Source organism: Helobdella robusta, assembly GCF_000326865.2.
Source record: "Helobdella robusta unplaced genomic scaffold HELROscaffold_22, whole genome shotgun sequence".
Taxonomy (NCBI): domain Eukaryota; kingdom Metazoa; phylum Annelida; class Clitellata; order Rhynchobdellida; family Glossiphoniidae; genus Helobdella; species Helobdella robusta.
Window position 1 is genome coordinate 113,452 of NW_008704170.1, and position 16,244 is coordinate 129,695.

The window sequence follows — 16,244 nt, forward strand, 5'->3', positions numbered from 1 at the left end:
TCAGTTTCTTTATATGGATGACCATGTTAAAGAACTTGAATCATTTGAAACAAATAAGGAGCATATGAATAGCCGAGTGGTGGACAATAGTTTTGAAACGTTAGATTGTGTTCAAATAGCTGAGTTAGATACAAAATTTGTTGATAAAATTGAAATCTATTCAAGTGAAATTGCCGGTGAAGTGGTTGCAGAAACAAGACAAGTAACTGTTGATTTCGAAAGTCTTGAAAGTGTTACATCTGAATTTGTTCTACAAAAGATATTAAAACCACAAGCGGAATTAATTATCGATTACGAAACAAAACCTGTCACCTCTGAATTAAATTTTGTCATCTTGGATAAAGCGCAAGAAACAGTGGAAGTGACATTACACTCAACAGATGTGAAAACGTCAATCTTAACACCGATTAAAAAAGTAGAAGCTTTAGTTGAAGTTATAGAAGAAAACAATGAAATTAACTTAACGTCTGACATTGAGTATCCAAAAATGTTAGATGTTGTCGATGGTTTTGTAGAAAAATTTAAAGAACCGCAAACTTATGTAGAAAAGAAAGTTTATTCTACCGAAGTAACTCATCCTTTAAATGAACCTAAGCATGAAATCACAATGCAGGTTACTGAGTCTGGAAGTGAGTTACCCTATCCGGAATCGGTATCTGAGTTTGTTAGAGAAATTAAGAAAAATGAGCAAATAGTTCTAGAAATTGAGCACACTAAACCAATTAAAAATATAATTAGCGAACATGAAATAAGACTCAGTCCGACTGCAACAGAAAAAACCTTTGAGCCACTAGAGATTTGTGACGTAATGCTAGAAAAACATACTGAACTTATTACTGAAACAGCAATTAAACCAAAAATATTAGAAATAGAAAAAAGATTTTATTCCACTGAACTGATTCGTGATCTTAGACCACAGCTTATGGAATTAACAATGGAAGTAGAAAAAGCAAGAAATGTAGATCAAACTATGCCTGTATTTGAAAGTAATACCGAAATTAAAAAAGACAGCAAAATAGCACTTGAATTTGAAGAAGAGAAGCCAATGGTAAATATCAGCAAACATCAAATTCGATTCAGTCCCGTTCCTATTGCCTTTGCTACTCAACCACTTGAATTGGTTGACGTTGTAATTAACCAACTAATTGAAAAAGAACCTGTTATTGAAGCAAATTCAGAAACAATTTGTGAAGAAAATATTGCGCATATTTTTGAAAAACAAAAAATATCTGAAATCGAAGAACATTTGTATGAACACACTGTTGAAACTCTAATGAACCGTCAAACATTTAATGAAAAATATTTTATGACTGAACACACGCATAACTTAAACGAGCCTAAAACTGAAATTATGATCGTTGCACAAACTGAAAAAACTCCGAATGACATTTCAACGAATTTTGAAACTGTTACAGAAATAAGTAGAAAAAATGAAATCTTTTTGGAGTTGGAAAAAGACAAGCCAGTTAAATCAATAATTACAGAATGTGAATTGAGGTTTAGTCCAGAAACAGTAAATATCATATTAGAAGAACCAGAAATATTAGAAATGACATATCAAAAATCCGTAGAACAAGAGGAACAACAAGAGCACGTTACTGAAGCTTTCATATCGCAGCAAAATGTTGTGGAAAAAGTGTATTCAACTGAATTAATTCATTCATTGTCTAGTTCAAATACAGAAATAACTATGACACTTCCCAAAGAACAGGATGAACAGTTTGAAAATGTAAGCGAAATTAAGAAAGAAAGCGAGATAATTTTGGAATTTGTAGACGAAAAGCCAATTGCTTCAATGATAAGCGAGCAAGAATTTAGGCTGAGTCCCGTCACTGTTTTTGCGGTATCAGAAGTTTCTGAGCACATTGAAATCAAATTAAATGAACTACAGAAAGCAATGCCTGTTGAAAAAACTACTGATATTTTAATAAAAAGCAATGAATTTAATATATCAAACGACAAATTAACGGAAAATGTAAAAGAAACAATTGAAAAATTGTTTGAGTTCAGTACAGAAACAATAATTAAACCTCAAAAACCACAACTGTATTCGACGGAAACTGTCCATAATCTTGGTGATGCTGTTACTGAAATCACTATGGATATACCTGAATTAGTGGAAAACATTGAACATCGAGTTTCGACTTTTGAGATCGTAAAAGAATCAAAACGGGATGGCGAAATTGTAATCGAATTTAAAGAAGATAAACCTTCCAACATAGTGACTACTGAACATGTAATAAGGCTAAGTCCAGAACCAATTTTAGTAGAATGTGAACAACCAGAAAATGATTATATCATTTTTCAAAAATGCAAAGAAGAAAAAATAGTTGAGCAAGTTATTGAGGCGGAAAAACCTGTTGAGCACACTATTGAAACTATTATTGAACCACAAAAGTTGGCCGAAAAAAGAACGTTTTCAACGGAGTTGGTTCATTCTTTAAGCGAAACTAATACAGAATTAACAATGCAAATGACTCAACCAGAAGAGCAAATTGAACATTTTGAAACGGTTACAGAAGTTAGAAAAGAAAGTGAACTGATTTTAAGTTTTGAAACAGAAAAACCCACTATAAATGTTATCAGCGAACATGAAATAAGATTTAGTCCGGTCACAGTTGTAGCAATAATAGAAGAAACAGAAAAACATAACATCTTGTATGACAAGCCGTCAACACAAGAAAAATCTATCGAAGTCAAGTCTGAAATAATTCAAGAAAAAGAGAATGTTGTTAACATTGTCAAAGATGATATCATTTTTCAAAGATGCAAAGAAAAGGAAAAAATAGTTAAACAAGTTGTTGAAGCGGAAAAACCTGTTGAGCACACTATTGAAACTATTATTGAACCACAAAAGTTGTCCGAAATAAGAACGTTTTCAACGGAGTTAGTTCATTCTTTAAGCGAAACTATTACAGAATTAACAATGCAAATGACTCAACCAGAAGAGCAAATTGAACATTTTGAAACGGTTACAGAAGTTAGAAAAGAAAGTGAACTGATTTTAAGTTTTGAAACAGAAAAACCCATTATAAGTGTTATCAGCGAACATGAAATAAGATTTAGTCCGGTCACGGTTGTAGCAATAATAGATGAAACAGAAAAACATATCATCTTGTATGACAAGCCGTCAACACAAGAAAAATTCATCGAAGTCAAGTCTGAAATAGTTTACAAAGAAGAGAATGTTGCAAACATTGTCAAAGATGAATTGGTTGAAAAAACTTCAGTTGAAAAGGACAAGGCAATAGAACATAACACTGAAGCTACAATAGAACTGAAAAAAGTTTATCTTTTTTCAACTGAAATCATTCATCCACTAAACAACCAAAATAGTGAAATAACAATGAACTTACCAGAATTAGATGAAGTTGAAGGCCCTGTCTCATCTTTTGAAATTGTCAAAAAATCCAAAGCAGACAATGAAATTGTGATAGCATTTGAAGAAGAAAAATCATTAAAATCTGTTATTAGTGAGCATGAAATTAGACTTAGTCCTGAACCGATTGTGGCATCTTTTGAACGACCAGAAAATTTTGAAGTTGTTTTAGAAAAAAGCCAAAAAACATTAAAACCGACCAAAAATTTAGAAGGAAATGTTAAGTTTGAAAAACTGATTGAACACACAATTGAAACCATCATTGAGCCGCAAAAGTTAACCGAAAAAAAGACATTTTCAACAGAATTAGTTCATTCTCTAAGTGATTCAAACACAGAAATAACGATGCAAATGACTAAACCTGAAGAACCAGCCGAACATTTTGAAATTGTAACAGAAGTCAAGAAGGAAACCGAAGTTATTTTAAATTTTGAGGAGGAGAAACATCCAGTAAATATTCTTAGTGAACATGAGTTTAGATTAAGTCCAGTCATGATTACAGCAACATCTGAAGAACCAGAAAAACAGGATATTTGTTTAATTGAATCAGAGAACCGTGAAAAAACAATTGAAGTTGCGTCAGAAGTTATTTGTGAAAAAGAAAATGTTATTAATGTTACTCAAAATGACAGCCGTACAGAACAGTTTATCAAAATTGAACAACCCGTAGAACATACTACCGAAACTATAATTAAACATGAAAAGTTGCAACGTTTTTCAACAGAAATTATTCACCCATTAAACAATCCAGCTACAGAAATTACTATGAACATCAAAGATATAAATGACACAACTGACCACCCCGTTTCATCATTTGAAATTTTGAAAGAATCAAAAAAAGATAGAGAAATCGTTATTGAATTTGAAGAAAAATCATCAAAAGTAGTTACTAGTGAGCATGAAATAAGACTTAGCCCTGAGCCAATTGTAGCAACATTAGAACAGTCAGAAAATGTTGATGTCGTTTTAGAAAAATTTGAAAACGTTGAGAATACGACTGGAGAAATTAGAGATTGTGTAATGTTTGAAAAGCCTGTTCATCACACAATAGAAACAATCATTGAACCTCAAAAATTATTTGAGAGAAAAACTTTTTCGACTGAATTAGTTCATCCTTTAAATGTTACAAACGCAGAAATTTTAATGCAAATGGTTGAGCCAGAAGAGACGATTGATTATTTTGAAACATTAACTGAAGTAAGAAAAGAGAGTGAGCTTATATTGAATTTTAAAAAAGAAAGACCCATTGTAAATGTTACAAGTGAACAAGAAATAAGAATCAGTCCTATAACAGTAGTTGTCTTATCAGAAGAAACTGAAAAAGTTTCGATTGATCTTGGTAAAGCACCAGAATTTAAAGAAAACGAGCAGTTGAAAGTAGAAAAAAATATGGCTAATGTGGAAACAGAAAGTTTAGTTCATGATACAGTTGAAAAAATAGTTGAGCACACAATTGAAACTATAATTGAACCTCAAAAATTAAAAGAATTGAAATCTTATTCAACGGAATTAGTTCATCCGCTTTTAGAGGCGCCTACTGAAATTACTATGCAAATGGCTCAATATGAAACTGATAACGATAATTTAACGGAAACATTTGAAACTTTGACAACAGTTAAAAAAGAAAGCGAAATTATTTTAGAGTTTGAACAAGAAAAGCACATTGCTAATATTATAAGCGAGTACGAAATAAGGTCCAGTCCAGTTACAATTTCAGCAGTATATGAGCAAGCTGAAATATTTGAAATTTTGTTAAATAAACCAGTTAAACCCGAAAAAACAATCAAAATCAACATATCCGAGAAAGGTACTGAAGTTATTGCTTTGGAAACTGTAAAGGAACAAAAAATTGTTGTTTGTCATTCTGAAGTGCCAGAAGTAGGTGATATCGCTGGTGTATTATCTTTGTCAGAAATAGATAGTAAGTTTGATAACTTTGTTGAGCATAGCACTGAAACTATAATTAAACCACAATCTTTGGTTGACAATAAGTACTTTTCAACCGAAATTACACAGCTATTAACAGAACCGCAAACTGAAATATCAATGCAAATTACTCAAGCTAAAGAAGAATGTCCAACGTTTGAAACTTTGACAGAAGTTAAGAAAGACAAAGAAATTGTTTTAGAATTTGAAAAAGAGACACTTATTAAAACAGTTACTAGTGAAAGTGAAATAAGGTTTAGTCCTGAAAAGATAAATTTTATTACAGAACAAAACAAAATAATTGAGGAATCCTTTACGTATAAACAAGATGAACCAATATTAAAAGTTTTAAGTGCTAACGAATTAGAATTTATAAAGTTGGAACCTGTTAGTAAAGAAGTAAGTTCCGAGGTAGAAAAAATAATCATCGATGACGTTGAGTTGACTTTTAAGCCAGATACATCTATTGAACTTACCGAAGTAGTTGAAAAAGAATCGAAGTTAGAAAATCTGTTCATGGGAAGTGAAAGTGAAAGCGAAGAAGATTTTGAAATAGAAAACAAAGAAGAAATACTAGAGGAAGTGGTTTTTGATTTTAAAACTGGTAAAATTTTAGGAATTGAATCTGAAACAACTCAGAAAACTGTACTTGAATGTAACGTAACACAGCCTAAGCAAGAAATATTTGTAGATGTTGTTGACGAACAAATTGATATTTTAGAAACTTCAGAAATTTATTACGACTTAAAAGCCGATGTGGCTTTAGGGCACCAAATTGAATCAAAAGAAAAGTTGATGGTTTCTGAACAAGAGCATGAGGTTCAAATATCAGAAGAGTTTGTTAACGAAGAGACGATTTCTCTTCAAAACGTTGAAACGGTAGCTACTTCAACCCCAACAGCAGTTACTCACATTGTAGAATTAGAAAAATTTATTGATCAAATAGACCAAAAGCTATTTGAAATTGACTTAGTTGAGCAGAAACATTTAGAAGAAGTTATTGAATCAATATTTGAAGTTATGCCCAGTGTATTAAATGAAACTGAAATAGCACTAGAACTAATAAGCCAAACTAATGAAATAACAGAAACAGATTTTGAAATAGTCGAACATTTTGAACAGCAATTGAAAGATCATTCGAACGTTTTAATCGGTGATCGAGAAATGTATAACGTTCAGATGGAAATAACTGTACAAAAAGCAGAGGAAATGAAATTTGAAACTGAAACTATCATTGATTCAAATATAATTTTATTTGAAACAGGAAATTACATTATGAAATACACAGAAAAATCACCTCTTCAGTTGATTGAAACAATTTATGACCAGGTTTCAGAATATTTCATTTTCACACAGGAAATTTTCTTGACTGTTCAATCTTTTGAAACTGAATGCAAAAGCAAAGTTTGTACATCTTCAGTGTTAGAGTTAGACATAAACGAACCATGCGAGGTTATAACTACGCTTGATGTTAATCAGGCTGTAGCTAGCAAAGAATTTAATATTGAAATAGCAAGTCAAAAACTGACAAACATTGAGCATTATATAACAAACATTGAGTTTAAAGGTCGCCAAGATGTATATGAAGAGGTGCAGATTTTTGTTGATGAAACAAAACCTTTTACAAATGTTTCTACCGAAATTACTAGCAAAGTTGATAGCTCAAATAAAAAAATAGTTCAGACTATTAATTTACTTGAAGAAAATGTTAGTCCGGACATTATTAGCGCCCTCTCAATCGAGCCTCGTCAAAGCGTTAAGGAAGAAGTTATTGATCTGGAACTGATAATTACTTCACCTGTCAGGGAGGGAGATTTATCCATGGTGGAATTTGTTCAACAAGAAACTGTAAAATCTATATTTGACGAAAATGTAGAAGATATTGATAGCGAAAATGAAGGTATAGCAATGATTGATTATGATAAAGAGCCTGAAAGTGTAACGTTTGCGTTTATGACATCTGAAAGAGATATCAAAGAGACAGCTCATGAATCAATTGAGTTGGTGGAATCTTATATAACGGTCACACCCACTATGGAGGAAGTAATAAAACCAAAAGATATTAAACCAGAAGTTGATCAAACGACGGAAGCTTTTACTGCTCTCCAAACCGCTAGCCAAGTAGAAGAAAAAATTGCTGAAGTAAGTGAAGAATTAAAAGATCAAATAAAAGATGATCAGATAGTAATAGTAGAATTAGATTTGAGCAACTCTTTAAGAAATCAAAGACGCACCAGCTTGGCGTCGACTCAGGTTGCTCATTTGAACGAAGAAAAAATAGAAAAACTTTCTACTGAAACTCCACCGTTACTGAAAACTATTGGCCAAGAAGTGGAATGTTTGAAAGTTGAACAACATTCAACAATAGAAAAGGAAGAAACTTTTGTTAACGTCTTAAAAGAAGTTTTGTCAGTTAATTCAATTGAAGATCAGCTTAGCGATACCACAATATTAGATGTTAAGAGCGTTGATATAAACTATGAAATGTCTCAACCAGTTGTAATTCCAAAAGAAAAAACATTAGTAAAGATGGCAGAAGATTACCAATCTTTAGAAGAAGAAGAAGAAATATTTTTTGATGCGGCCGAGCCAATCTTATTTGGTTTGCCTATAGAGTCAGAGCTGAAGTCACCGGCTAATGAAGTTGAGCGACCTTCATTGTTAGTAGATGTACAAACTAAAGATGCACCAGTTGAAATTATTGAATTTACACCTGTTCAGTCCATTGAAAAGTCTAACGAACAGGAAATAAAATCATCTTTAATACAAGCTAAAAAAGAGCATCGTCGTTTATCGCTTGCAGCCACACAAGAAGCAATACTAAAAACATATGATACCGGAAAACTTGAAGCGGATAAATCTGTTGTTGATTTTACAGAGGAATCTTTTGTTGACGGAGCTAAACTAAGTTTAGCAGAAAAATCAAAATCTGAATTATCTCTTGTTTCTATTCAACAGCAAGTTTTAGATATGCAGAGAGTTATGGGAATGGGCGAGTACAGAGAAGAGTGGGTGTCGCCAGCTACCATCCAGTATCAAGTCGGTCCACCAGTTAAAGACGAGAAACAACTTACATTGGTGAAAACACTACAAGATTCTTCTCGACAAATTGCCATGGCCGAAGAGTATGTGAGTACAGTGAAAGAAGTGTATATGATACCGTCACAAGTTCAAACAGAGTACCAATCGGTAGCTGTTGAAAAGTATAGACTGGAAACTGGAGATAAGAATTTGTTTGAACAAGATCAGACATCAGATAACTCTGAACAAAAGCAACAAATCAGTACAGATGGACAAGTACTAGTGCAAAAGTTTAGCGTCTACCCAACAGAGACTGAGAGTAACATGTGTTGTGCTGACGTAGGTTATCATTTGACAAAAGTAGTTCCTGGCTGTGGTCTTGAAAGAGAAAAAGTTGAAAATGTGGGACAATATATTGAAAGTTTAGAAAAACATTTAGAAAATGTTGGTCGACACGCTGTTGAATCAAAACACATAGACCATCATTTTAAAACATCGCAAGAAAAATTATTTAAATCGAGTCAGTTATTCGAAACTAGCGAAAATACAATAACCCAAAAACATCAAAAAACAACTCAGCAAACTCTTTTTGAAAAAAAAGATATGCAAACGTCTTCGCAACAACTTGATCAACAAATTGACCACCACTGCCATATTATTGACGGCCACAGAGCAGTAGAGCAGGTGCACCAAGACGATTTGCAACTTGCGCAAGAGCACAGTGTTGTTGTACAGCAACATGACGGTCCAATCATTGTTGTATCCCAAGCAGTTCAGCAACAAATGTTGCAACAACAACTGCAGCAGCAGCAGCAACAAACTGTTGAAGAGCAGTTTTCTAAATTAGTGCAATCCACAAATACAGCCATTACCACTACTGAGCAAAAACAAGAAACGTTTACTCAACAGAATTTAAGTTTCGAACAACTTGATAGTGGTCTCAAACAGACTTCTATTATACACGGGGATGAAATGTCTCGCCATATAGCCCTTGATGACTATCAATTTTCAGCCTCCTCGTCTTCCGCTATTTCGACGACTTCGTCTTCATCGTCAACCATTGGCGATGGCGATGAAGATAGGGAATGTGCTCAAGCCCTTGAACTTATTCATAGTGATGACCTCGAACTTTTAGAGGTTGTTAAAACTCATGCTACTCGTTACCAAGACGAAGATTTTCAAGTTGCAGTGGGAACAAGCTTCACTTCGGCAACTGCCCTTATGGCACCGATTTTCGAATTACCATTGGTTGACAGAACAGTGAAGGTTGGCGATGATGTCACATTTGTTTGTCGAGTGGTAGGTACGCCGAGACCAAAGATCACCTGGCTGGTTGACGGTGTTGAAATTGAACTCTCCCGCCGACGAGAGTCCTATGAAATCACATACGAGGAAAACCGATGTACTTTGGTTTTAACAAAAGTGGAATCACGTGACGAAGGTGAATATGCCGTCAAAGCCGTCAATGAAGCTGGGAGTTGCCTCACCACAGCTTGCCTCACTGTCATTTCGCGTATGTCAAAGCGCGAGTTTGAATAGATTTTGTACTTGTTTGTTTTAGTATTTTGTATGTGATAGTTGTTTTCGTTGTCAATCATTATTTTATACGATATTTAATTAATTTTCTGTGTCGAGTGCATTTTGTTTTTTTAGATTAATTCATCTAGTGAAAATTTGATGAACGAGTGGTAAATGAAGATGAATGAACTTGTGAAGTGGCATGATCATCGTGTGATTGAGCGCGAAACAGCTTTAGACGGACGAACAAAATTTTAATTGTTTTCGTTTAATAATTTACGCGCAGACATATCAACAACAACCGCTACCTCACAAGGTGACTTAGTTACTGTTGAGACTACGACAACAGGTAGGAAGGAGACAGTGAGCGAAGGGAGACTCCAGGAATGGATATCATCCGAAGAAGGCGGAGAAGTGAAGGAGCATTTCACTGCTTTCGAAGGTTTCGCTGAGATCATCATTATGTTTGCTGTTATTTTATTCATGTTGATCGATAGTTCCTGTATTCCCGATGTGAATGTTTCACAATTTGCGGTCGAGTTTTAAAATTTATGCTATTTTTAAATTATCAAATGTGAATGCAATATCACTTTTGACAGTAATTGAAGAACCTAAAAAAGAATGCCTGGCTCCGTTCTTCGTCAATAAATTGCAAGCAAACGAGGTGCTTGTCGGGTCGAAAGTTCTGCTCGAATGCGAAGTGTTTGGATTACCGGTGCCTGAAATTACTTGGTATAAGGTGAGTGTGACCGTGTCGCTTAAACATTAAAATTGGGATAGTTAATTTATTAGTGCCGTAATGACGCAATGGTTGAATCGCATGGTCCTGCTGTTAAAGCGACTGGTTTCAAATACAAAGAGATCCTCACCCATCATATGCAATGTGTGTGATGCGACGTCTTAACGCGTACTCGCATACGCTGTGTATGTTTGTTGTTGATATTTCTGAAGCCAGTGCACAAGAGAAAACGACCTTTAACTTTTTTTGAAATAATTCTTTTGTTAGTATTAATCACAGTTACGTTAATAAAATAAAAACTTAAATTTACAGCAATTCAAAAATGATTTTTTTAAACCACAGAACGGAGTACCTCTAACTTCGACGGAGCACGTGACACAATCAAAATGCGGCGACAACAAGTGTTTGCTGACCTTTGACTGCGTCACTCCAGATGACCAGGGCGAGTACATGTGCAAGGCGCACAACCAGCATGGCTTGGCGACCACATGGGCCGAATTGATAGTTGAAAGTAAGATGTCAGATTTGTTGCTGTCATCATCTTCGTCATCATCATCGGTGTTGTCTTCTTCATCGACGACTAAAATGATCAAACCGTCTCAAGACGTGGTAGCGTCAACAAGATCGTCGTTGTTGCTTAAAACTTCGCCGGCTTCAAAACTGGTTTTTGTGCCGTCGTCACCTCCGTCGTCATCTGCATCGTCATCAAATGTCATGGCAAATGAAAGCGCAGCCACCATTTCATTTTTAAAAGGACTTGCCCCGTCCATCTCAATAGGAAAAAAATAAATAGCTAATTTTAAAAAAAATTTGTTTCAGTTTCAATATTTTAGTAGTTTTTCTAAGCAATTGCTTTTTTGAAAAAAATCAGTGTAATGTTTTTTCCTTGGCTTTTAATTTTTTAATTTTATTGAAAACGCGTTTTTCGGTAGATTGCATATTTTCTGTCAAGATGAATTGTTACGATAATAATAGACTGGAATTAGTGATTGTGAAATGGCTAGAGATAGTTGGTGTCAAATTAGATATTGTTGATGTCATTGTAGTATTAATCTACCTACTGTGATGCCTATTTTGATGTTATTGCTTAACTTTAAACTGTAAGGTACTTAGTTGCTAATGTTTTGAAATATTATCAATCGGAACGTCATTTCAATGACACGTATTTTAATGAATTTTTAATAATTTTAGTTTAGCCTACTTGCTATGTTATTCAATCATTCATTTGTAATTTGCTCACGACTGGCTACAAAGTTACAATCAGTTTAATAATAACAATAATGTTTGGACTTTTGGGGCAACAATTTCACCTGGATTTGCTTATTTTTTTTAGATTTGAAAGGATTTTTTTCCATAAATTTTTCATATCCTATACTTTTTCAATTATTAAATTTTTATTAATTAATCAACGTTAGATTTTAAATATTTTCGCTAAAGTTTTAATAAAATTGTTTTATCAAATTATCAATATCTTATCTTATCTTTCATTAAATTAATTCTGAAATAAAAATATCCAAAATCAACAAGCCGAAATTACATTCCAAAAAAATGTATGCATAAATTACAATATCTTCATATTTTAAAATTTTATTACACAGTTTATTATTATCTAAATGATTGTAATGTTTTTTTTTCGTTAACAATCCCGACTTATTGTTTAAAAATTTAAACTTCCATAACAAATCTTTATTGATCTTGTTGCCTCATATGGTTTTGAATGTTTTTATTTTGACATGACAAATTTTACTGTTAACACGTTTTTTCGTTAATATTTACATGTATGTGTGTTGTTTTTTCATAACTAATTTTATTATGCACCAAATTTATATACGCCTCTTTGTTTGGTGATCTTTTTAATTTAATTTTAAATTTTTTAGCGTGTGCGAGTGTGTGTTACTCCCACTAATACATGTCGGTGTGATTTTTCTGTGATTGTTTAACGCGTGATTTTATTTAATTCACTCATTTAATTCACTCATTAATTCAAATATTTAATGCACACTCATTTAATTCACTCACATTTCATTCACTCACTGTTTATAGTTGTTTTCATTATGCTCCAAAACGTGTTCACCATTAATCGCTTTGTCATCATCATTGTTATAACCATATTTTTACCATCACCATCATCATCCTCAACAACAACAACATCACCATCATCAACATCACCATCATCATCACAATTCAAGCATGACTCCCAAACTTTGTTGGGCTCAGTGTGATTTCTACCATTTTTTAACTATTATATCAGCATAATTTAATTCTATAATTTTTACCTAATTTTGAATACCTCCAACTTACATAATTACTACATGCATGTTATTTCGGTTTACTTTATCAAGGAAAAAACATTACACACTTTTTTAGGAACAAAATATTGACTAAATTACCTATATATTTATAAATCAATGTAAGTGAAGCTATATATATGTTCCTGTGTGTTTGGTGTGTGTGTTTTGTGTGTGTAGGTATGTGTGTGTGTTTAGTACCTGTTAGGTATATCTATTACTATACAGTATTATTTTGTTCTGCTAAGAGGATTCATAGTGCACTTTTTTTTACAAGTACAAAGCATTTTATAACGCATTGTATGCGTACGATACCGAATCCCATGCGTGGTGCATAGTAGAATGAGATGACATTGAAGTAACCTTGCTTATAAGGCAATCACCAGATTAGGCAAAAAAAATTGTTAAATGACACGAATCAACATTATCGGAGCTCAACCAATGGCAGCGAATTAAGAAACTCTTAGAAATGGCGTCAAAATTAAAAAAAAAATTTTGAGGTTTCTTGACTTGAAACACAATTCTCATGCACAAAATGAACATACCTTCATCAACAAAATAAAGATGAACTTCCTCAAATGATTTGTACTTAAATGTTACTATGCCATGTTCATCAAGGCGTACCTACAATACAAACACCCATACAGGAAAATTCAACTTTTCTTTGTTTGAAGTAAACTTAAAGAGTTTTGATTTAACAAGTGCTGTGATATGTTGGCGAGGATGATTTTTTAAATAGAGCTCTTAAAAAAGGTTGATTAAGAATGGACGACGCGAATTTTCTGCAACTCTCTATTTTTGCATATTACTAGGTGTGGGTGGCGTGATTGTATAATGGTTAAGGCGACTGGCACTAATGTCACAGTGACTTGGTTTGAACGCAAAGAGGTCCCAGTCCATCACATGCGATGAATGAGTTGAGTGGATGGATCCACGTATAATTCACGTGCGGCGCGTGTGTCAGTGCTGCTGATACCCGTGAGAATTAATTATGAGAAAAACATTAATAATAGTAATAATGTTAGTGTTGTTAATATTTATAATTTATGCAGCACTGTTTAAACGTTCGCCTGTCGTGTCAAAAATGGTTCGCTACTGAGTGAATAAATATTCTTCTCAAACTTAATTACTCTTATTAAATTGGAAATTATCTCATTTAGCCAGTATCACGCATTGTTGTTAGACGATTTAAGCATTTCTCTGACTGTTTAAGCCTGTAGTCCAACGTCAATTTTTCAAGCATATCGTAAATTCAAAGTTGTTTCAATCAATTACATTTTTTTGTAAGGAGGCAGTTTGCGTTCATTCGCAAATTTAAACCAACACAAGCGATAGCGCCTAGTGAGCACTTGGAATAAAATCTCATGCTTTACGTCTACAGATTTATGATTTTTTCTGTACAATATTTAAAAAATTATAAAATATTTTATAAACTCAATAATTTTTTTCATTTAAATTTCAACATTTTCACCATAATCGTACTAGTCTAACATTTCAAAATAATGTTTCTCGCCTAAACCTTATTAATCTGACAAATCCTTTCAGTTTAAATTTAAGAACGGTGTTTTTTGTTATTTTTATTTGAAAAAAATTTTCAATTTCAGAAGATAAAGTTCGTTTCGAAAAACAATTGACACTGAAAACTCCGGAAAACCTCACAGTTGATACTGGCTCATCTTCTGCAAATCTCACTTACATTCAATATTACGGTTAAAATTTATTAAGATTTATGTAAATTTCAATTTGTTAAAAAAAATTTTAAATTATATTTTTAAACATTTTATAAGTTAATACACAAAAAATTAAACGGTTGTATTTGTAACTTAGAATTACCACAAGAAGAAACTGGAATAGAAAACGCTTACTTACCTCAGACTTTAGCACCTGGTCAAGTCTCCATTTGTGAAGCTTCTTCAAAAATTACCCCACAGAATTTATTCAGAGTGCAGCCATCCGGCTTAGAAGAGCATAATGAATTTATTCAAAACCACATTTGTCCAAGAGACGAAAAAATTGAAACAATTAATTATGAAAAAATGTTTTTTCCGACCAACAAAACGATCAGCGAGGAAGCGGTAATTTCTCAAATTTCATTGCAACAAGTGCAATTTGATGACGACACAATAAAAGTGGAAAAAGTTTTTAACTTATTGCCAAATAAAGAGCAAGCTTTGAAAACGGAACAATCTGATCATTCTAAAGCTAGTATTTTATACAAAAGTCCACAAAGATCAAATATTCAACAATTGGATGACATGTTAAATCAATCTGAAGTTGAAATTTTACATCATGATCAACCTTTCTCAGAAAATGTTTCTTTCAACGTAACGACTTCTGAATTTGTTATTTTGCCGTCAAATAAAGTAGCACTGACGTATGAAAATGAAGAAATAGCACCGAAAACAGAATTGAGCGAAAAAATTATTGAAGCTCCGAGTAAAGAGTTGACGTTCACAGAAAATATATTTTTTGATGTAACTTCGGAAGACAATAATAAGGAAGAAAATTTTAAAAATGAAATAACGTTGGACATTAGCAGTCAGGAAAAACTTAAACCAGTAGAATTTGCGATCGAAATCGAAAATTTTGATAGCGAAAAACACGCACTTGAGGACAGAGCAGCAACAAAAATTCAGGCGGCGTTCAGAGGAATGCATGCCCGGGAGTATGTTAAAACTTTGAAGCACGAACACGAACAGCATGATCATATCGAACCACTAGATCATCATTTTTTGAATGAAATTACCGTTAGCGACAGCGTTTCAGAAAAAAATGAAACCTTTACAATAATCATTAGCGATAAAGAATCAAAAGAAAATGTTGTGAGTGAAATGATAATCGGAGAAATTGAAGACGACAAAAAGTTAAAAGATATCGTTGAACAAAATAAAACGGAACCAGAAATTTTAGTTATTGGTGAAACTAAACCAAAAGAAACGGTAGATAAAGACACAAAAGAACAACAAACAGTTATTCAAGAAGAACAAATCTCATCGGAAATTATAGCAGGTGAAGAAATGAAACCGGATGAGGTTTCAACTTTGGAATTCATAACAGACCATAATGAAATCAAGCAATCAAAAGTTGAAGAACAAATAGAAAAAAGTGGTCCAGTTGAAAAAATTATTGTTACCGAAGAATCATTCGTTTCAACTGATACTATCGAAACACAGTTTGTCGAACCAATAGAATTTTCAATTGAAATTGAAAATTTCGATAGTGAAAGACAGGCACTTGAAGACAAATCAGCTACTAAAATACAGGCGGTCTTCAGAGGAATGCATGCACGAGAGTACGTTAAAACATTGAAGCACGAACAGGAGCAGCATGATCATATCGAACCACTTAATCATCATTTTATGACTGAAATTAC

At 33.1% G+C, this 16,244-nt stretch overlaps 1 protein-coding gene across 1 annotated transcript; it reads left to right on the forward strand.

Moving 5' to 3' along the window:
* The first annotated feature begins 8,790 nt into the window (after positions 1-8,790).
* HELRODRAFT_111318 (hypothetical protein) lies at positions 8,791-12,051 on the forward strand. The gene is made up of 4 exons (XM_009018530.1): positions 8,791-9,839; positions 10,131-10,286; positions 10,444-10,583; positions 10,926-12,051. Exons 1-4 carry the CDS (start codon positions 8,930-8,932, stop codon positions 11,370-11,372), a joined length of 1,653 nt encoding a protein of 550 aa, XP_009016778.1. The 5' UTR covers positions 8,791-8,929; the 3' UTR covers positions 11,373-12,051.
* The last annotated feature ends 4,193 nt before the right edge of the window (positions 12,052-16,244 follow it).

Coding starts and splice junctions, on each gene's coding strand:
- HELRODRAFT_111318 (XM_009018530.1), top strand. CDS start 8,930: ATGCAAACGTCTTCGCAACAACTTGATCAACAAATTGACCACCACTGC. Junction 9,840..10,130: donor TTGCCTCACTGTCATTTCGC/GTATGTCAAAGC, acceptor ATTTACGCGCAG/ACATATCAACAACAACCGCT. Junction 10,287..10,443: donor GCATTTCACTGCTTTCGAAG/GTTTCGCTGAGA, acceptor CACTTTTGACAG/TAATTGAAGAACCTAAAAAA.